The 22,075-nt window shown below is 37.1% G+C and overlaps 1 protein-coding gene across 2 annotated transcripts in view; it reads right to left on the reverse strand.

The window, feature by feature from the left end:
• Mtbp (MDM2 binding protein) overlaps nucleotides 1-22,075 on the reverse strand; it is a 57,722-nt gene that overhangs the window by 17,485 nt on the left and 18,162 nt on the right. Inside the window, exons 11-14 of one of the 2 annotated variants that reach the window (XM_013032236.1) lie at nucleotides 17,924-18,041; nucleotides 7,736-7,855; nucleotides 6,094-6,198; nucleotides 1,873-2,034 (exon numbers count right to left, since the gene is read on the reverse strand). In XM_013032236.1, coding sequence (XP_012887690.1) covers nucleotides 1,873-2,034; nucleotides 6,094-6,198; nucleotides 7,736-7,855; nucleotides 17,924-18,041 — 505 coding nt within the window. Of the gene's footprint in view, nucleotides 1-1,872; nucleotides 2,035-6,093; nucleotides 6,199-7,735; nucleotides 7,910-17,923; nucleotides 18,042-22,075 lie in introns of both variants that reach the window. The other variant, XM_013032235.1, reaches the window with a different exon arrangement.

Genomic DNA, 22,075 nt, shown 5'->3' on the forward strand with positions numbered 1-22,075 from the left:
TACAGCAAAAAAATCATACATTTATAGAGGAATATTAATATTACATGATATTTATGGCTTTTCGTGAGTTTCCACTTTCTTTTCTTGAAACAAAATCTCCCTATCTACTCCAGGTTGGCCTCAGACTCAAGCTCCTGCGTCAGCTTCTAGGCACTTCCTGAGCCTTGCTTTACCAATTATCTTCTGGACAGCCAAGGACCACAGTTTTCATTTCCTGGTGCCTGTCACAGTGTTAAACCCAGGAAAGGCACTCAACAAAACTCACTAGTTTGATTCTGTGATCAGCTTTTCATTAACCTATGCAGTAAAATAATTCTCACAAAATAAAAATATTCACTTAAAATTCTGTCAAGTAATTTTTAATGTGTTTTTGTCAGATATTAAAAAAGCTTCACTCCATTCAAATGAATCACAATGAAAGAATCCAGAAAAATGAAAATAATCAATTAAATAGGAAGATGAAAGCTTGTGCTGGTGGCTCATGTCCATAATCCTAGCTACTACTGAAGCTGATATTTAAAGATCATGGTTCCAAGACAGCCTGGGAAGATGAATTTGTGAGATTCTTATCTCCAATTAATCCAACAAAAAGCCCAGGGTGGAAGCGTAAGTCAATTATTAGAGTTATTAGAGCATTAGTCTTGAGCAAAACAGCCAAGCAAGAGTGGAAGGCCCTGAGTTCAAGTCCCAGTACTGGCAAGATCAGATAGATGGATGGAATAGATTAGACAGACAGAGGTTAGATAGAAAGAGACAGAGAAAGAGAGAGAGAGAGAGAGAGAGAGAGAGAGAGAAACAGGATAGAGATTCTGTGTTCCTTCAGTGAGGTATGCAACCTCTCTGGCCATTAAAGGTGTAAATGTGAAGCCAGCCATTTGCCTCTACTCAATTTACTATGTAGATTTTATTCTTCACTTTCTGAAAATATAGCTTAACAGAAACACATTCATTCTAGCAGCTTAGTACAATTAGTAAAAAGAATTCCTTTGTCATACTTCTCCCTCTTCTCAAAAACAATTATAACAAGCATGTTTAATGAATGACATTATCATACAATTGTAAAGTTTGGAATGAGGAAGGGGTGACATAGATCAAGACCCACTGTACTTATAAATTGATATGCTGAATTGAAATCCCTTTGTGTAACTACTTAAAGATAATAATAAAAATTGTATTGTAAAAAAACAGTAAAGTTTAAATGACGAGAAATACCACTTGATATTGCGTGCGCACACACGCGTGCGCACATGCACACACACACACACAGATATACTATCATTTACATTTACAAAATTCACTTTGTATATGTGTCTGTGCTAGTACTTGGACTTGAACTCAAGGCCTGGGTGCTGTCCTTGAATTATTTTGTTCACTTCCAACTTTTTGATGGTTAATTGGAGATAAGAGTCTCACAGACTTTCCTGCCCAAGCTGTCTTTGAACTGTAATCCTCACATCTCAGCCTCCTGAGTAGTTAGGATTGCAGGAAGGAGCCATTGGAACCCGGTATAGAACATTTTGATTTGAACAATATATCTTGTGAATTTTAGTAATAAATGTTAGTACCATAGATGCCACATCCAGAGTAAAAAAATTTCGCCAGGCACCGGTGGCTCACACCTATAATCCTAGCTATTCAGGAGGCTGAGATCTGAGGATCCAGGTTCAAAGCCAGCCCAGGCAGAAAAATCCATCAAACTCTTATCTCCAATAAACCACCAGAAAACCAGAAGTGGCGCTGTAGCTCAAGTGGTAGAGCGCTAGCCTTGAGCTGAAAAGCTGAGGGATAGCGCTCAGGCCCAGAGTTCAAGCCCCACTACCAACAAAAAAAATTTTTTTTTTTAAATTTCAAGTGCCAAATTAGGAAACTCACTCTTCAACACGTGGGAAGCTTTAACTTCATTTGTCTGTCTTCGACTCGTTTGAGGACCCAGAGCAGTGAGGCGATGGAAGACACGCTCCCTCGTGAGCATCAGCAGTCTTTTGAGCTCATCAGCAGAAAGGGCTTCAGGCTTCTTTGCCAACTTTCTTCTTTCTGCAGGACAAATCAACACAGCTGACCATACAACTATCTAGAGCTCATTTAGTACTTTTTAAAAATAGAAAGTATTTCTAAAAATCAACTAAGTGAAGATGACCAGTAAACCAACATTTCTATCTTATCTTGTAGTCCGTGGTAGGATTTCCCTTCGTGTGACTTGAGGAGAAACAGACCCATTAGCTCACACACAAGCCAATACACAATAAAGGCACTGAAATTCTTCAGAAATATACTGCAGACTACTAGAAAGGAGCTTATGATAGTTATTTATGTGAAACTAAAACCTGTTAAGACTTGCACTTAATGACAGGCACTTGTACATGTTGTTTTCCAAGCCTAAAATCACAGTAAAGGAATAAAATAAGATAGTAACAAAGAAGATAAACAAGGACACATTGGAACAAACTGTGGAAGGCAGAAATGACAGTGGGTGGGTAAATAGAGTTGGCTGAGCACAGTGGGGACAACTCAGAGGCCCACAGAGAAGCATGATGGGGAGGATGAGGGGACACACAGTATAGTGACGTGCTATGTGCTGGCCTGAAACAGGACTGTAATACAGGATGCAGTCAGTCCAGATCCACTTCCATCACCATCCCACCCTCCAGCCCTTAGAGCCAGGCAACTCTTAGTTCTTCTGTTTGTTTTTAACAGTCTCAGACTATAGAATATCAGGTATCCTGGAAGGTATTGTTAAAGACAGGATTGTATGTAAAGGAGTAAAGAAAAAAGTCTATGTGGTACTGAAAGGTCAGATACCATACTCTGTCACTAGAAAAACAGCAGCTACAAATGATGTATTAGAAAGATCAGAGGATTTTCCTTTTGCAAATCTGAACGTGTTGAGTGCCACTGGCTCATGCCACTAATCTTAACCATTTAGGAAACTGAGATCTAGAGGATCAAAGTTTGAGGTCAGCCTGAGCAGAAAAGTCTTCAGGACTCCATCTTCAACTAAACAGCAAAAGGCTAGGTTGGAAGCATAGTTCAAATGATAACCAGCAGTGAGTCAAAACAAGATAGCTTAAGGCCTGGATGTCAAGCCTTGGTACCAACATAAAAAAAAGATAAAGGAAGGGATGAGGGAAGGAAGGAAGGAGAGAAGAAAGGAAGGAAATTTGAACACCCACAGAACAAAGAGCTCCAGTTGCTAATTTTAGGGTAGGGGTAGCATAAATGGCCAGAACCAAAATGTTTTCACCCTACTATTCTCCAGTGAATTTTCCCAGATACATTAATGGCAAACGATAAAACTTGCCATTTAAGACAGAATGAACAGAAAAGAACAGCAGACAAATAAGAAAAAGTGCTAAAGGGAGAAAGAAGAGCTCTTCTTTTCATGTCTCAGGCCCAAGGACTCTAACTTAATAACAATTCAGCTCTCCACCATTCTCCCTCCCATCCCTCACTGAGCTCGGCAACAACCAGACATGCTTCCATCAACTGTTCCTCTCTTTCACGAGGGGTGGCCAGTCTGCAGGTCACAGGCTTCCTGAATGCATGGGGAATGCAAGAGGCCTCCTTTCCAAGGTTTGTCCTGTTATTCAGTGTCTACGTACAATTCTGGGCATACATACAAAAATGGTTCAGGATTAAAAGAGATTTAGTGCACCCAAAAGGAAAGTCAGAACTCAGCAGAAATAAAAATACTGTAGAGAACAAAAGAAAGTTCTCTATAATTAATAATCTCCAAGAAATAAGAGAACAAGTATAAGACCCTTTGATAAATGAATCTAACAGTCCATGAAAAAAAAAGACTACTACAATGAAGCAAATGAGAGCTAAAATTTTAAATATTCCACAAAAGGACTGCAAAATGAAATGAACGGTGTCATTCATAAACTAGAACAAAAAGATAGCATGGATATAGGAAAAAAATTAAACATTCTGTAAACTATATAATGAGTCAGGTGTAGGTGGCTCACACCTGCAGTCCTCCCAGCTCAATACGTAGAGCATCGGCCAAACTGGCCAAACAAGTGAAAGGCCCTGAGTTCAAATTCTGGTACGAGCCCCCAAAATAAAATACATATATTTCAAAAATATAAGTATATACATATGTATGTAAATATATTAGTTAACGAATAAGATTTCTAGAAAAAGAGAAAAAACTAGGCAGAAGTAAATTATTAGAGGCAAGTAAAGAAAAATTTTCAGATTTTTTAGTGTGAGTTGAAATGGCTTATCAAGCTGTTCAATAAATGGGATGGAAATGAAGAGTGGAGATATACACACTACATTTCAGAGTAAAGCTTACAGAAATAAAGCTTTTAGGGGGAGAGAGACAAACTAGAACAAGGAATAAGATCACCATAAAGAACAGGAATAATATTAGATTTCTTCCCAAAGATCAAACAAATCAAAAGGCAAAGGACTCTAACTTCAAAATCCTGAGAGTAAATGATTTTCTACCTCAAATTCCATATGAATGATACAAATGACACTAAGATGTTTTCTCACTCCAGTCAGAATGGCTATTATTAAAAATGATAAGAATAGGGCTGGGAAGGTGGCTCAGTGGAAGAGTGCTTGCCTTGCATAAATGAGGCGCTGGGTTCAATTCCTCAGCCCCACATAAGCAGTAAAAGCCAGAAGTAGCACTGTGCCTCACTGTGGTAGAGCACTAGTCTTGAGCTGAAGAGCTGAGGGACAGTGCCCAGGCCCAGAGTTCAAGTTCAAGCCCCACGACCAACAAAAGATAATAATAATAACAACAACAACAATAAATGCTGATGAGGATAGATGGAGAAAGAAAACCTTGTACATTGTTAGTGGCAGTATGGTGGTTTTTCAAAAGCCTAAAATTAGCACTGCCATAGGATCTAACTATATCACTTCTGGACATATATGTAATATCTATATTACATATATGTAATAAATGTAAGTCAGTATAGCACAGAGATACCTGCACACCCATATTTACAACAGTACTGTTTACAATAGCCAAGCAATGGAATCAGACGAGGTGCTCATCAGCCGGTAAGTGGACAAAGAAAATGTGATACACACACACACACACACACACACACACACGGAGAATCACATAAGATGAAAAATAATGAAATTATGTCACTACAAAAAAGTGGATAAAGCTGGAGATCTTTATGTAGAACAAGATAAGCCACCTTCAAAAGGACAAACTACATCATGTGGTCACTCATATGAAGAATGGGGACCTAAAATCAATAATAATAATAATAATTAATTATATGAAGTAAAAAGAGGGAATGTTTGGGAGAGGACCAAAAGGAGAGGAGAAAGGAATGAGGCTGATGGGGCATATGGTTGAAGAATATCATATGCAAGCATGAAAACAAAATGAAACCCACTGAAAGTGTTTCAGTTTAGACTCACTTAAACAAATGTTCAAATTAAAGACAATTCATAATGCCAATGTCATGAGTATGCTAAGCTATTATTGATAGTTATGACTGGTCAAGAATCAATGCTCAGGGCTGGGAAGGTAGCTCAGCGGTAGAGTGCATGCCTTGCAAGCATGAGGCCCTGGGTTCGATTTCTCAGCACCACATAAACAGAAAAAGCCGGAAATGGCGCTGTGGCTCCAGTGGTAGAGTGCTAGCCTTGAGCTGAAGAGCTGAGGGACAGTGCCCAGACCCAGAGTTCAGGCCCCACGACCGGCAAAAAAAAAAAATAAAAAAAAAGAATCAATGCTCAAGTTAAAAACCTTCTCTGGATTTACATTTTCAAATGTTTACAGTCTTTACCTTCCTGCTACCAAAAATGTGTAAAGGTTATATACATTAAGTAGAATAATAACATGTATCATTTCTAGTATAGTTAAACATATTTTGAAATATAAATGATTTGTTAAATGTATTCAGCAATATACAAAAAACTAGTCTGAACCCAGTGGAAATAAAGCTGAAGGACTTTTCTACTCTTCAACATCTCTGTATCAACAGTAGTTCTATAAAAAGTTATGTTAGACCTACTGGGCAACATGTACAAGAACAAGTGCTCAAATAAAAATCAGCTTCTGTTTAATCAAATCAGCATTCACCCAGCAGAAGGAAATGTACAAGTGTTACTTACTCAGGCATTCTTTCAAAGCCATAACTTGAACATGAGCTAACTGTTTCTCTCTCTGTAAAATCTGCTCTCCAGAAAAGCATGGAAGGGGCAAGTTAAAAGGAAAACCTAGGAAACAGAAAAGGTCAACATTAAAGATAACTCTTCATTAACAACATTCAATTATGACAGGATGGTTTAAAATTCTTGATTTTATATATTTCAAAGTAATAACTATGCAGGGAGGAATAAAAACACTAAATTGTTTTGCATTTTAAGCTTTGGCCATTTTCTTAACCTTTTAGGGACTGCGAGCACTGGAGACTTCAGAAAACATGCAGTGTGGACCTGGTTTCGAAAGACAAGAAATCCCCACAATGAACCACAGGACCACATATTTCCCCTTGGGTAGTCTCTTGTACAGTGAATCCAGGCTTGACCTAAACAAGATTGTGACAGACTTAGAAGATTGACTCTGGCCTATTTCTTCTATCTATAATATCCAGGTAACTATAGAATACATACTATCTTAAGATTAGATGTGGCCAGGACAGGGAGGCTTTATTCCTCTTTTTCCAATGGGATGTCCTCAAAAGCTTTACCAGTGAATCATATGGCCCCCAGATGTGTGTAACCCACACATGCAACCTTCCAGGTCCCTCAGCTGTGGTACACTAAGGGTGCATGAGGTCACTCTCGCCTTGCACAGCCTTCTCAAACCTTGATGGATCTGAGCTGTTGTGTCCCTTTGCTGAGGAATATGTCTACTTCAAATAACCTGCTGTGGAAAGTGTGGACTTAGACAAAGGAGTAAACAGTGTATGATGAATGTAAAGGGTGGCACAGTATATAGCAAACAGAAGTATTTGTACTCCAGTCCTGGTGCTGACAGGGTGTTAATCTTTGTCATTCTCCATGCCGTGGGAGTCTTCCATAGAGAATGGTAATTAACCAAAACATTTCACACTGTGTAATCAATAAGGTACGGCAAAAGTGATATTAAATGACTTCTAGGCAAGTCACACCAAGTACCGTAAACTCTTAGAACAATCATTCTAAGGGAAGTCAGACTACCCTGAGACTAGTCTTGTAAGGACAGCCAAGCAGACCTTGGGGAAAAGGAGAGAAAAATCAGCTCATCTACTCCAGCCAAGGCAGTTGAAGCACTAAATAAGATAGAAGCAGAAGCTATCCTGGACACTAAGCCCTTTGGAATTTTCCAATGACTGCAAACCTGGCTATATGGAGCAACTGTATATGGGAACTCAAAAGAGAAACATCTAGCCGACCCAACTCTGGCAAAGACAGCCAGGAGAGATAAATGCTAACAAGTTACTTCCTGTTAAATTTGGGTGGTGTTTCATGCAGGAATATATCGTAGTGGAGACAAAGGGGAAAAAAAAGAGAAAGGGAGTAAGACAGAAGAAGGCTCAAAGTAAATCAATGAAAATAAAGAAAAATCATATATGGTTAAAGCAGAGAAAATTCAAAACTTTCCGTTGGGAAGTGAAAGCAGATCTACTAAACTTGACTGTGTATAACATAAAAAGAGTCATTTTGGGAAAATAAGTTCATTAAATAGCTAGTATGTCTTCTCCTTAAAACTTCAGAAATCAAAAGACACAAACACACTTAGGAAATTTTTCCTATCTCAGTTAAAACTTACATGAATTGGCTTCTTCAGTCTTTGTTTTCATCCTTCCATGAATCAAATTGAGTGCAAATGAGCCATTGATCTGGTTGGCTGAGTGAATCAATGTGGCTTTGCATTTCCCACTGCCATTACCTTGTAACAAGAGATAATAGCTAGAATGCTCTCCTTTCACTTCAACATCTGGAACTGGAGAAAGGGTTCTGTTAGTATGTGGAAGGGCAGTGCAGTCCAGCATGGCAACTGCTCCACCCCAGGAAATATAATCAAGTCTCCATGATACTCCAAAAACAGGCGGTCCTCAAGACAGCTGGGCAGGTGGCTGTTCAATCATAAACATGATACTCAAATGTTTTATATTAAACAACTCACCTGAATTCCATAATCTTTCTTATACAGCATACCCCTAATGTATCCTTTATTTCCAGCTTCTACTTTTTAAAGTAGAAAGGTCTGACTCCTGTAAACTCTCACAACTCAAGTGGTGATAGTGTACAGAAAAAGAACCAACCTTCATCTCAAGTTCTGTGTCCCTGGATTAAACAACCACAGATCTAAAATGTCAGGAAATAAAAACTGCATCTTTATTTTAACATGACAATAGTTTCCTTGTCATTATTTCATAAATAATAGAAGTTAACAGCTATTTATACAGTTTTAAATTGCATTCAATAATGTAGAGATGATTTAAAATATATCAGAGAGTATGTATAGGTCACATGCAAATACTAAGCCATAGTATATAAAAGATTTGAGTATCTTCTGATTTGTAGTTGTCGGGGTCCTGAAACAACCTCTCCCATGGATTCTGAAGGTTGTACTAAAAAGTAGCTTTTTCTTTCTTGCAATGGTCATTCAAAATGTATTTTACAGAGTGAACACACAGCATCCATTAATCTGCCATGTCAGTTGTGTGAAGGTCAGTGAAGACAGCTTCCAATATATTTTAAAAACAAATCAAGTGAAAGTTACAGTGAAGGTTGAAGAAAAGCTGTGAAAATACAAGTAAACTCGTTTTTGCTTGATAATAGTGAACTGAGCATAGACATCCATTTTCACTACCTTCTGAAATCCCACTAAACAGATAAGGAGATTCTCAAATCAAAATCTATTATCGAGAAAAAAGACAACTATAATTAAGTTTGAAAGTAAGAAAGCATCTGAACAACTGTAAGATATTTGATCTCTCCCTTGCTAAAGAGGCTGAGAAAAATAACAGAGCAAACCTAGAAGAAACCGAGATATACAAATGTCCTCCTGAGGCTCTGGGACATGCTCCAGAGAGCGTGGCAATCGAAATGAAATTACAATGTGAGGATTGACTGAAAGCCTATTTCAGAAATAAATAGAGCTCCTTATATTTTACTTAAGCAAATAATTTTCGTTAGCACAGATTATAGGTTTATTCTCTGAAGAGAGTCAAAAGGAGTCTCTGACTTCAGACACAAAACAATAGTTGAGAGTTGGAGTTCTCAACTAATCAGCGAATGCTTATATGGTAATATTGAGGCCTACATCCTTCTTCCCCTATGTAATTTTCAAAATGTTGGAAGCCAGTTAGCTGAATGGCCCCGTCTTTTGAAAACATGGGCAGTCCTGGAGAAAAGACTAAATAAAGTTCAACGTGGGGGGAGGGTGTCACCCAATAAAATATCCTAATGAGATCAGTCTAAAATAAAGACCACAATTCATAAGCTTTACCCATGTTCCTGCATTTTTCACTCATCTTTAGGCTTCTCTCTATTAAATGTGAATAAGCCCTCAAGCAAAGTCTCCAGTGTGAAAACCAGATGCCAAAATAACCAAACAGAACAATACATAAGGAAAGGAAGAGAATATAATACAGCAAGCACAAACCTTAAATGTTGAAGGTAGTAATAATGAAACAGATATTGCTTTTTTTCTTTTCTTCCTTTATTTTGAACTCAGGGAGTTGCTGTCTCACTTTGTTGGTGCGGTTTTTTTTTTCACCCTCAAGGCTAACACCTTTACCATTTGAGCCACAGCTCCCCTGGCAGCTTCTTTTTTTACTGATTAACTGAAGACAACAGTCCCACAAACTTTCTTGCCTGGGCTAGCTTCAAACTGTGTCCTCAGATCTCAGCCTCCTGAGTAGCTAGAATTATAAGCATGAGCCACCCAGCTAGATATTCTGGAATAGGAAACGACCAGAACGCATGATAAGAACACTTACTTAGTATTAGTAGCCTACACTACACAGTACAGTAGAAATCTAGGAGTTATTCATCTTGCCTCATAGACACTGTACCCTCTGAACAGGACCTTCCACTGTCCTCTCCCTGCCGCCCATCAGCTACCAACCTACTCACTGCTTCCATGAGTTTAGCTGTACTAGATAACAAATCAAGAGCACAAGAAGAAACTTTTGTTCCATGATACATACACACTTATCTCCAAACTCATCAAGCTGTACACATTAAATTTGTATGGCTTATTATAATACTAATCATGTGTCAATAAAGTATCTTAAAAATAAAGAGCTCACAGGAAGTAAAGTTAACGAAGCAGGAATATAAGGAAATACGAATCTTATGACTGGAAGATAAATTTCAGGAAATCTATCGTAAGTTTATAAAAACACACAAAAAGATGGAAATCAAAAGAGAACAAAGAAGCCTTAATGAGGTATGATTTTTGAGTATGCATGCACATATGTATATTAAACTTTTACAGGTTGGGAAATGTATACAACTCACCACTCATCACTATCATCTAGCCGGGGAAAACTTCCATCCCTGCAGCCCTTCTCCCTTCTGGCCTGTGATCTCAGAAAACCACGCATCTGTGTTTTGTCTCTTCTTGCCACTTAAATATTCTATAAATGTTAGGAACTAGATTAATTTTATCTGGCTTTAACTACAAACTCGGCATAACGCTTTCAGGTATACCTCGAAGATTCTTCCCCCCCCCCCGCCCGCTCCCCAGTTATAACTGAGCATCGCATGGGAAAAACAAGTTTTATTGATTCACATGGATGTTTGGTATCCAATTCTTAGTTACTATGCATGATGCTTTCAGAAACATCTGCTCAAAATGTTGGTGTGATCTTATGTTCTCCTGTTTCCTCGGCAGATACCCAGGCATGAAAACATGGGGGTACAGCATTATGTGTTAAGTTTAATTGCCAAAATGTCTTCCGTAGGAGCTGTCTGTCCCTAACTATGAGCAAGAGCTTCAATTTCTCTATATTCTCATCAACATTTTGTAGTCATTGTTTTTAATTATAGCCATTCTAGCATGTATTATAGGATCACATTCTGGTGTGATTTGTATTTCCCAAAAGACTAATCATGTTGAATGTCTTTTCATGGGCTTTATTAGCCATTCACATATCTTTTTTGATGAAATCTCTATTCAAGTCTTACCCACTTATTAATTGAGCTGTCTTATTCAAATTGAAAGAATTATTTTATGTATCTATCCATTGTCAAGCATCTGACTAAACGATTTCTCTTAATGAGGAGTTTGTGTTTTATTTTCTTAAATGTTTTTCAAAAAATAGACATTTTTAATTTTGATAGATTCAAATTTATTGATTTTGTTGCTATTTTATACTGTGCTTTTGGTATATATCAGTTTTAGGGATTGGATACATGGCACTACTGATAGAGCACCTGCCTAGAAAGTATAAGGTCCTAGGTTCAAACCCCATTACTGCCCAAATAAATTAGTTTTAGTTCTTAAGTTTGGATATAAAATTCATTTGTGCTTTTATGAAAATATCTAAATACATTTAACTATATAACCTATAATTGTTAAATATAAATATTATGTGTTATATACACATCATTATGCTTATTAATAAAAATACTGATATTTAATCTATACACAGGTATACCTCTCTAATTGTTTATCTTCTCTACTTTCAGCCATGTTTGTGGTTTTTAGCATATAGTTATTTGCACTATTTTGGGGGATACACGTCACAATATTTTTTTGTTTGCTCTTTGGCCTATTTTTGTTCTTGTATTCATTTGGAACAGGGATTCTTGAGGTTGATGCTTAGATTATTAATTTCAGATCATTCCTCCATCCAATAATAAACATTTAAAATCTTCTAATATTACTTTGTTTTCCGTAAGTTTGATATATTTTGTTTTTAGTTTCATTCAAGTAAAACTATTTTCTAACTTCCTTTTGTTTATTTTCCCCCTTAACCTTATTTAGGAATGTGTTAATTTCTAAATATTTGGGGAATTTCTCAGATTTTTGTGGTTGACTTGTAACTTAATTTTATTGTTGCAGATAACATACTGTAAATTATTTCTGACTTCTAAACTTACTGATTCATTCCATAACTTAGCACAGCCCTCCTAACTAAAAGGGTAGTTGGTCTCTGCCACTAAAATTATTTTCAAAATCTTTATTGAGTGCTTAGTTTCTTAAGATAGAAATTATTTATAAGTCAGTTACGTGGTATCATATTAACCTTATCCATTTTAGCTCAGGGTTGTAAAACAAATTCATCATGCTGATTTGAGTATTAAGAAGGACCAGCTTCATCATTTCAAAGCATCAAGTCAGTCTTTATTAGTCTAGTCCCTCTTCAATTAGATTTCTCTGTCAGAAAACGATAATAAAACATAATTTTTCTTCAAGAGTTTCTTTAAATTTTCCCTTTCAAAGTAATGTTTTTGCATAACCATGGCAACACGAATCCAAGGTTGTAAAATTATCAGAGCTCTAGAATTACAAAATTATCAGACACTATTATTTCGCTGCCTAGGAATAAATGACTTCCATAAATGTCAAAGCACAAAGTGGAAAAGACCAGGTTTTAACAATTCTTCTCAACAGAAACATAATGTAACAAAAGTGATATACGTAGCCTTTAGATGCATTCAGAACTGAGTGAAAGGTCTGATTCTGTCCGGTGACATTTGTTCCTTGATTTCTCTGTCATTAAGTTTTGTTGCTTCCAATAAAAAGATTGTTTTAATGTGCTTTCAGTATTATTTTGAGACTCAAAGACAACGAACGCAAAGTATATGGCACATAGTAGGTTTTCGATATTGGCTGGTAATATTTACCTAGGATGCAAACTTATGCTGCTGCTGCTGCTGCTGGTGTACTATCTAATTTCACATAATAACTCTATGAAAACTAGGCCCCCCCATGATAACATTAAGGACTAAGAAGATCACATAGGAGCAAAGACAGGAGCTTTGAGTCTGTTTGAACCCCTATCTTGGGGTTCATTTCACTTAGCATCATCTTATATGGTCATATGTACAAAACTATGTACTTAAAATGTATTGTGTGATTTTTTTTTTTGTTTCTTCTGTATGTTCTTCCCCATGGTACAACCCATTTTCACTGTATTTGATTCCGATGTCCTGCATATCATATATACATTTTTCTAATTTGGGGAGGGGAAGGGAAATAACAAAATGATTAAATAAGGATACAGGTTGACCCACTGTAACAATGAGATGTACAAGACACTATGTTGAAAACGAACTTCACAGTTTGAGGGGAGGAGGGGAGTTGAGGAAGGGAGGAGGGAAGGGATGGTAGGGGAAAACAGAGGGGTAACAACGCTCGATAGGAAATGTACTCGTTACATTACTCATGTAACTGTAACCCCTTTGTACAGTATCTTTACAATAAAAATATATTAAAAAATGAAAAAAAGAAGCATCTGTTTGGATCTTATAGATCACAAAATAGATCTTGAATAAGAAAATAACTTGTAGCAAAGGGCAAGAATACATGAATGGCTTAGCTATTGTCTATTTGGAGGGAAAAATTAAATTCTCCACTACAATGTAAGTTCTGTGAGGGCAAGGAATTTGTTTTTGTATTATTTTCTGTTGATGGTCAGCATATAAAACAGTAGCCAGCATATTATGGGTTCTCAATAAAAATTATCTGTTAAGGCTGGGCACCAGTGGCTCACACCTGTAATCCTAGCTACTCAGGAGGCTGACATTGGAGGATCATGTTCAAAGCCAGCTTGGGCAGGAAAGCCTGTGAGATGTTTATTTCCAATAAACCCCTAGAAAACCAGAAGTGGCACTGTGGCTCAAGTGGTAGAGCGCTCGCCTTGAGCTGAAGAGTACAGGGACAGTGCCAGGCTCAAGGTTCAAGGCCCACAAACTGGGGCGGGGAGGGGGGGGGGGCGGGAGGGAACATTATCTGTTAAAAAATGAATAATACATATAAAAATATATTTAAGTACTGGGTCTTAACACAGTGAGTTGTTGTTTTTACCACAAATCATACTATAACACTTAGCACATTGTGCTATTTATATGCAGTGTCTTAAGGATGGTTCATATAGCCAGTTGTGACTACATCCAATGATAACTGACTCATAGTTACTTCTTGGTATCTACTTTTTATGTAACAATATAAATTTAAAGGGAGGAACGTAAAGCCTATGTCCAAGAGCACTAACCCCCACATTATCATACTGCATGCACCTGGTTCCCAATATCTATTCCATATTCCAACACACAAGAGAATGAGGAACTGAATGAGTAAATAAAAACCAAAGTGAATGAGAAACTGAATGAATAAGTAACTGAGAAATAGGATGAATGAATGAATGAATGCAATCACAAAACAATAAGATACAAAACAACAATATTGGGAAGAAGTTTTAGCAAACAGGACTAGGTTTAGTTTGGGCATAATTCACTAGGTTATGGAGAAACACAATGACGGTTGGGGGGCTGGAGTGTGAGTTGCTATCTGGGATGAGAAGAAAAGCTATCATTAGCTATGCACAAGAGCAGGGATGTGAGGCTTTCTGGATGCATTTCTGGATGCTGTTACACAAACTAAAACTTGACTTTTCTCATTTTTACAAAAGGAAAACTCCTTCCGAACTACTTATCAATGGCATAAGTACCAGATTTCCCCTTCAGAAAGGGTTATAGGTAGAGGAGAACTTAATAAACTATCCTATTTGGTATTGTAACTACTCTTAAAATGAAAACAAAAAAATACTGTGAAAGAATAGTTCAATCAGGCATTAATGATCCCACCTAATCAGTAATCAACAATCTGGCTTCAAATATTATCTTGTGATTTGTGTCTTATTATTATTCAGAAGCTACCACTATTCAACCCCTAAATTTTCAAGTGGCCATAATTTTTAAAAAAATGAAATCAAGCTACAAGATAGTTTCTTAGATGTAATAAAAATAATGAAGAAACACCCAAGAGTAAATTCTAAATCAACTAAAATTAGTACTTCAAACATAAAACCCATATGAAGTTGTAGAAAGTTACAAGAAGAAAAATAAACAAACAGATGGGCTTATCCAGGATATCCTCAATTATTTAGCAGATGCTAATATTTAGTCCATAATTTCAGTCTTAGACATACACAGTGATAAGAAACAAATATTATCCCATAATTTTGTCTAATGTAAAGTGAAACTGACTATACTACCACTCGTGTATGTATCTTGCTGATTTTGTGTTAGCATCTTCTAAAGTTACCAGATATATATTTATTCCTCATAAGTGGCTAAGAAGTACCAATGCTGCACTGATGTATATACTAGCACAGAACAGTGAGCAGTATTAGTAATGACCCTTCCTCTAGGAAGCTTTCCTGGAGCTTTTACTACATTAGGTAATGAACTCTGGACTGCCCTTTTCTTTACCTTCACACTGTCTGTTATACAGACTTCAATTATATTCTAAAGGGTGTTCTTCACTTGATTAGCAATTTCACAAAGAAAAGCACCACTAGGCAACCTTCTTACATGTAATGACCCAGAGTGACTATGTTTCTCACATCCTGCACTCTATCCCATATAATGAAATACATGGCACTCTGATGCCACTTGATCATTACAACATGGCAGGATCTTTCAGAAATCATATATTAAATCCCTCCTAACTTTTCCTTCAATGTAACTGAAATACAGGTTATTTCTTGTTTTGTTTTGGCTTTGTGCTAGTACTGGGGCTCTGCAGTCTGGCTTGGCGTTTTCACAAACAGCTGAAACATTACCACTTGAGGCATACCTCTTACTTCCAGTCTCATGAAGTCTTCTGCCAAGGGTGTCTTTGAACTTCAGTCCTCAGATCTCAGCCCCCTGAGTTAGTCAGGAGTACAGTCTTGAACCACCAGCACCCAGGCATTTCTAAAGATTCTATCCTTGGCTTTCCTCTCTAGCTATATTGTGTTTGTGTTGTTGTTTCTAGTTAGCCATTCCTAATGGTGAGCCTTCCCATTGATGGCTTCTTGGTATTCAGAACTTGTATAGCCACCTCTCCTGTGAATGAGGGCTATTCTTGGGATTATTGGTAAATAACAGAATGTAGCACAAGTGACACAGAGCCAGTTCAGGGACTATACCTTAAAAAGTCTTGACTGTTTCAATGTTGGTACATGTCCTGAGGTGTCATGTAAAAATGTCTATGGAGACCAAATGAAGGGACCATGTGACAAGAAAGGGGCTCCTAAACCACAGGAAGACGAAAGCCAGCCATTTCTGCATCCCAGCTGACCCCAGTGTCTGATACACATTCCTGACTACCAGTGACTGGCTAAAAGATCCAACCAACAGAGATCAACTCAAACTGCAGAACTATGGGCAAATAAAGTATACTGCTTTTTAATCTTGCTATGTTTGATATCAACAAAGGTGCTGATAAACCCAGAATCTAAATTCTTACTCTGGACTGTTTTCTAGAGACCTAGACTTACATTTCAAACTCCAGATTGAAATTTCAACAATGACATTTTACCAAGATCTCAAATTCAACATTTGCTAAATTAGAAGCCAGCATCTTGGGTGAGAATGTTGAAAAGGGGGACACTGATCAAGGGATACTGTGTTCACAAACGGCTTTGTTAAATGATGCCTCCTTTGCACAGCTACTTAAAGATAATAAAACAACAGTAAATAAACAAGCAAACAAAAAGAAACCCATATCCTACCTATTGTACTACATAAATGACCCATCCTTGTTCTTTTTGTTTTGTGGTACTGGCATTTCAACAAAGCCTTATACTTCCTGTACGCTCAATTCCTCTTTTTTTTCTTTCGGTGAGGGTCTTGTGTTTTGCCAAGACAGCACTGAACACTGATCCTCCAAATTATGTCTCCCATATAGTTAAGATTCCAGAAGTCAACTACCACATCTGCCTTGTTTGCTGAGTCTCACAATTATTATTACTATTATTTTTTGCAGGCTGGCATCAAACCTTAATCCAATAATCCACCCCACTCTGCTCCTATATTGCAGGGATTACAGGACTGAATCACTGTGCCCAGCAAAAAGACATTTCTTTTAAAATCATATACATAGAATACTACATCACAGTCAAGTATTTGTACAGATTTCCTCCCAACCAGTCTTGATACAAGTGTTTCAATTGCAGTTCTCAGGCTTATCACAATACCTATAGGCTCACAACACTGCAACAAATACACCTTAGCTATCCCTATGAATTTAGGGAAGTATCTTTAACCTTTTTATTCACAATTATGTAACAAAATACTATGATCCCCACTTAAATAACCTCTAACTTTATAACAGAATTTATATATGGTGATATCTTGAACACAATATATAGTAAAGCCCAGGTTCAAACCCTAAGAACACATACAGAACTATTACATAGCAGGCCAGGATTACTCTAGGTTGTCAATGAATAGCTCTTTAACTCTTCAAACATGTTTCCTCATCGATAGAATGGGAGCAAAAATAAATATGTAAGATTATTATAAAAATAAAATGAATCAAGTGGCGCTGTAGCTCAAGTGGTAGAGCGCTCGCCTTGAGTTGAAGAGCTGAGGGACAACGCCCAGGCCCAGAGTTCAAGCCCCACGACCAACAAAAAAATAAATAAATAAAATGAATCAGTATTTCTGAAGTACATAGGACAATGGTAGCATGCAGTTAAGCTCCTAAGTTTTCATTCTTTTATGAAACTGCAGCCACAGTTCATTTTCCAGTACGTCAGATAATAAATGTATCCCTTTATTTTGACATTACAGGTTCCTGAGATGTGTTAAGAAACCAATGTCTAATTCAACTAGCCTCTAATTAATCAAAACTATGCCTTTACAAATTTTTTAATGAACATGATTAGATATCATTAAATACTGTTTTCTCATAAAGAACATAGGTAGATACAGTTAAAATATTAATTTCAAATCTGAGATACAACAGTTGTGTTACATTAAGACAATGTTAAGATCAACAACTTACCACCAATTGTCTTAGGCTTTTTTGCTATATATTCCTTCCATTTCCTTGAATTGAGCTGGTTGGGAGGTGGGACAAGTATGTTACTAACAGTACATGGCAATACAAAAAGAGCACCAACCTAGAAAAGCAGATATTTTTATTGATTAAAGACTGAAAGTTAGTTGCATAAAGTATCATATGACAACATTCCACTCAAATTTCTGGTATTCAACTAGCACTGAATTATATTCTCAACAACTCTACTGTAAAAATTAAAATCTGTAAAAACAAAAAAGTTAATTCCTGCTGTGAGCTGGCTTACACCTGTAATCCTAGCTACTCAAAAGGCTAAGATATGAGGATCGTGGTTCAAAGCCAGCCCGGCCAGAAAAGTCCGTGAGACTCTTATCTCCAATAAACCACCAGAAAACTGGAAGTGGCACTGCAGCTCAAGTGGTAGAGCACTCCTCTTGAACTGAAGAACTCAAGAGCTGAGGGACAGCGGCCAGGCCCAGAGTTCCAGACCCACAACTGGCAAATAAAATAAATTATTTAACAATTGAAAAGTGATTAAATTTAAAAGACATGTCTAATTCTTTTTTGTTTGGGGGGTTTTGCTGGCTAATCTTGGAGACTGAAATCAGGACCTGGGCATTTTTTGATAAGGATGGCAATCTACTACTTGAGCCACAGCTCCACTTGTGGATTTTTTTTTCCCCTGGTTAAGTGGAGGTAGGAGTCACCACAGACTTTCCTTCCTAGGCTGGGTTTGAACCCTGATTCACTCAGATCTCAGTCTCCTAAGTAGCTAGGATTACAGGAATGAGCCACTGGTGCCCACACCATCTAATTCTTTAAACATCAAATTCTAGTTCTTATGTAAATAAGGTTTTGTAGTTCAAAATACATAACAACACTCTGGTCCTAGAGGCTGATAATTATAACAAGAATATGCCACCTCAGGTTCCTGGCACAGCTTTCTCATTATTCATCGGCTATGAAATACTGTTCAATGAATTACTTAGAACCTGATATAAATGTATCACTACCCATAAGGTGATGAATTGGTCACATTTTTTAGCCAGCTTAATTCTGATTAAATATTTGCTACAAAGATGAAGATACAGTATTTCTAGATCTCACAAGCTTTAATTCCCTACAAAATCAACATGTTGGTTGTTTTTACTACATTCATAACAAACTTGGCTATGGATAACTTGTACTCACCCACACACTCATCATGAGATAATCTTGGAGACATGAAGGTAATCCATTTAAGCTGTCATCTATCTCCAGAATTTAAAGACCAAACAGCATTTCAAACCTAAGCTTCCAAACTTCCATTCCATCATTTCAATAGATTCTTCTTATCAAGCAGACACTATGAAAATCATGTTTACAGCTTTGCAAAATTCTTTCTCTGAAAAAAATATTTCCTAGCCAGGTGCCGGTGGCTCACACCTGTAATCCTAGCTACTCAGGAGGCTGAGATCTGAGGATCGCAGTTCAAAGCCAGCCAGGGCAGGAAAATCTGTGAGACACTTATCTCAAATAAACCACTAGAAAGCTAGGAAGTGGCACTGTGGCTCAAGTGCACTTGAGCTGAAGAGCGCAGGGATAGCGCCTAAGCTAGAGTTCAAGAGCCAGGACCAACCCCCCCCCCCAAAAAAAATTTCCTTGCAATAAGATAATGGATACTATTTTGTTCAGTTTATTCATTTATATATCTTTGGGAATGCAACAAGAGGCACAGAAATGGAGGGACATAGGGTGAACAAAAGCACCAATGATACTCACTGGACACTATGCTGAAAATGAACGATACAACTTATGGGTAGGGATGGAAGGGAAAAACTGGGAGAGAGCAAGGAAAAGCATAACATGGTCCAAAAAGAAATGTACTCTACCTGACTTATGTAACTGTAACTCCTCTATACATCACCTTTATAACAACAATAAAAAAAAAAACTGTTTTAAAGACATTAGCCTCCCTAACGATCTTGTATTGTCTTTCATAACCTAAGAAAATAAGCTTTATTCAATGAAGCTAATGTGTGTACATATATGTATATGTTTATGTACACATAATGAAAACTAATGAGATAGAAGACAGATGAAGGAATACTTCCCACCACCCCACCCCCCCCCCCCCCCCGCCACACACACACAGTACCGGTTTAAATTCAGGGTTTCTCACTTGCTCAGCTTACTCGATAGGCTGGAACTCTACCATTTGATCCATGCTTTCTGGCAAGGTTTTTTTCCTGGTTATTTTGATGATGGAGTTTCTTGGATTTTTTTCTGCCCAGCCTGGCTTTGAACTACAATTCTCCAGTCGTGTGAATATTTACAATGACAGGAGTGAGCAACAAGCTCCCAGTTTGGATGTATACTTTTTTTAAAAATTATTTTAAAGCTCATATATTATTCACTAATGACCACAGAAATGACTGTTAAGTATTGTGTAAGCTCTGAGGAAGGGCTTGTCTGCCTCACTGACTCCAATAATATCTGATTAAGTATATGGCACATAGTAGATGTGCCAAGGATATGAAAGCAAGATATTCTTTTTGGGTTTTTTTGCCAGTCCTGGGGCTTGAACTCTGGGCCTAGGTACTGTCCCTGACCTCTTTGTGCTGAGGCTAGTGCTCTTCCACTTGAGCCACAGCACTGCTTTTGGCTTGAATAGTTTTTCACTGGAGGTAAGAATCTCACAGACTTTTCTTCCCAGGCTAACTTTGAACCTGATCTCAGCCTCCTGAGTAGCTAGGATTTCAGGCATGAGCCACCAGCATCAAGCTTAAACCAACATATTCTTACAAGGAATATCATGTAACATTTAGTTTTTTTCAAAAATGTAAGAGACAAATAATATTTAAACGTAAAAGAAAAATAAAGTACTTCAGATCTACATATTTTTATCTAAGTTAGAAAATGTTCCACTTCTCCTCCTTATTTGTTCATGCCTTTCCCTTGACTGCCATCCCACCATTTTTGAGTACGTGCTTCCTGGTGTTTTATGTTGATGAACTTTGATTTTGCTTTTCTAAGGAATTACACTATTTAAGAATTCCCTCACATCTACTATATTTCAATTAATACATTTGTATATACTTGCATACCACCCAATGTATTTACTTATAAATTTATAAGCTAAATTATACATTCTAACATTTTATAATCATGGGACAAAGAAGCAAAAAATGAACATCTCATAAATCAATCCATTTAAAAACAAAGAAATTGTTTCACCCAACAGAATCAGAATACACGTTCTTCTTAGCAGCACATGGAACATTCTCCAAAATAGACCACATTTTAGGTCACAAAGCAAGTTTGTCCAATTTCAGAAACATTGAAATTATACCCTGCATTCTCTCAGACCACAAGGGAATAAAATTAGAACTCAACACCAAAAGCAACCAAAGAAACTCCTGTAACACATGGAGGCTGAACAACACCAATGTTGAACCATCAATGGGTCATAGAAGAGATTAGAAAGGAAATTCAAATGTTCATGATATTCAACAAAAATGAACACACAAATTACCAGCTCCTCTGGGACACAGCAAAAGCAGTATTCAGAGGCAAGTTTATAGCTCTGAGTTCCTATATCAATAAATTGGAGAGCTCTGAAACCAACAATTGAATGAGACACTGAAGTTCCTTGAAAAGAGCAACAAGCTAAACCCCAATCCAGTAGACAGAAACAAATAATTAAAATTAAATCAGAATTAAATGAATTAGAATTTTAAAAAATAGAAAAAAAATCAACACAACAGAGTCAGTTCTTCAAAAAAAATTAACAAAATTGACAGACCCTTAGCAAATCTTATCAGAAAAAAAGAGAACACACCCAAATAAACAAACTCAGACATGAAAATGAAATCATCACCACAGAAACAACCAAGATTCAGAACATTATAAGGGAGTACTTCTCAAACCTTTATGCTAATAAGTTTGAGAATCTGGAAGAAATGGACAATTTTCTAGCAAATATCGACATGCCGAAACTCAACCAAGATGATTTAAATCAACTTAACAGACCCATATCAAACATAGAAATAGAAACAGCAATAAGAGACCTCCCACTCAAGAAAAGCCTGGGGAGGGGAAACAACGAGAGGCAACAATGCTTGATCAGAAATGTACTCGTTACCTTGCCCATGTATT

This window comes from Dipodomys ordii, unplaced genomic scaffold, assembly GCF_000151885.1.
Source record: "Dipodomys ordii isolate 6190 unplaced genomic scaffold, Dord_2.0 Scaffold151, whole genome shotgun sequence".
Taxonomy (NCBI): domain Eukaryota; kingdom Metazoa; phylum Chordata; class Mammalia; order Rodentia; family Heteromyidae; genus Dipodomys; species Dipodomys ordii.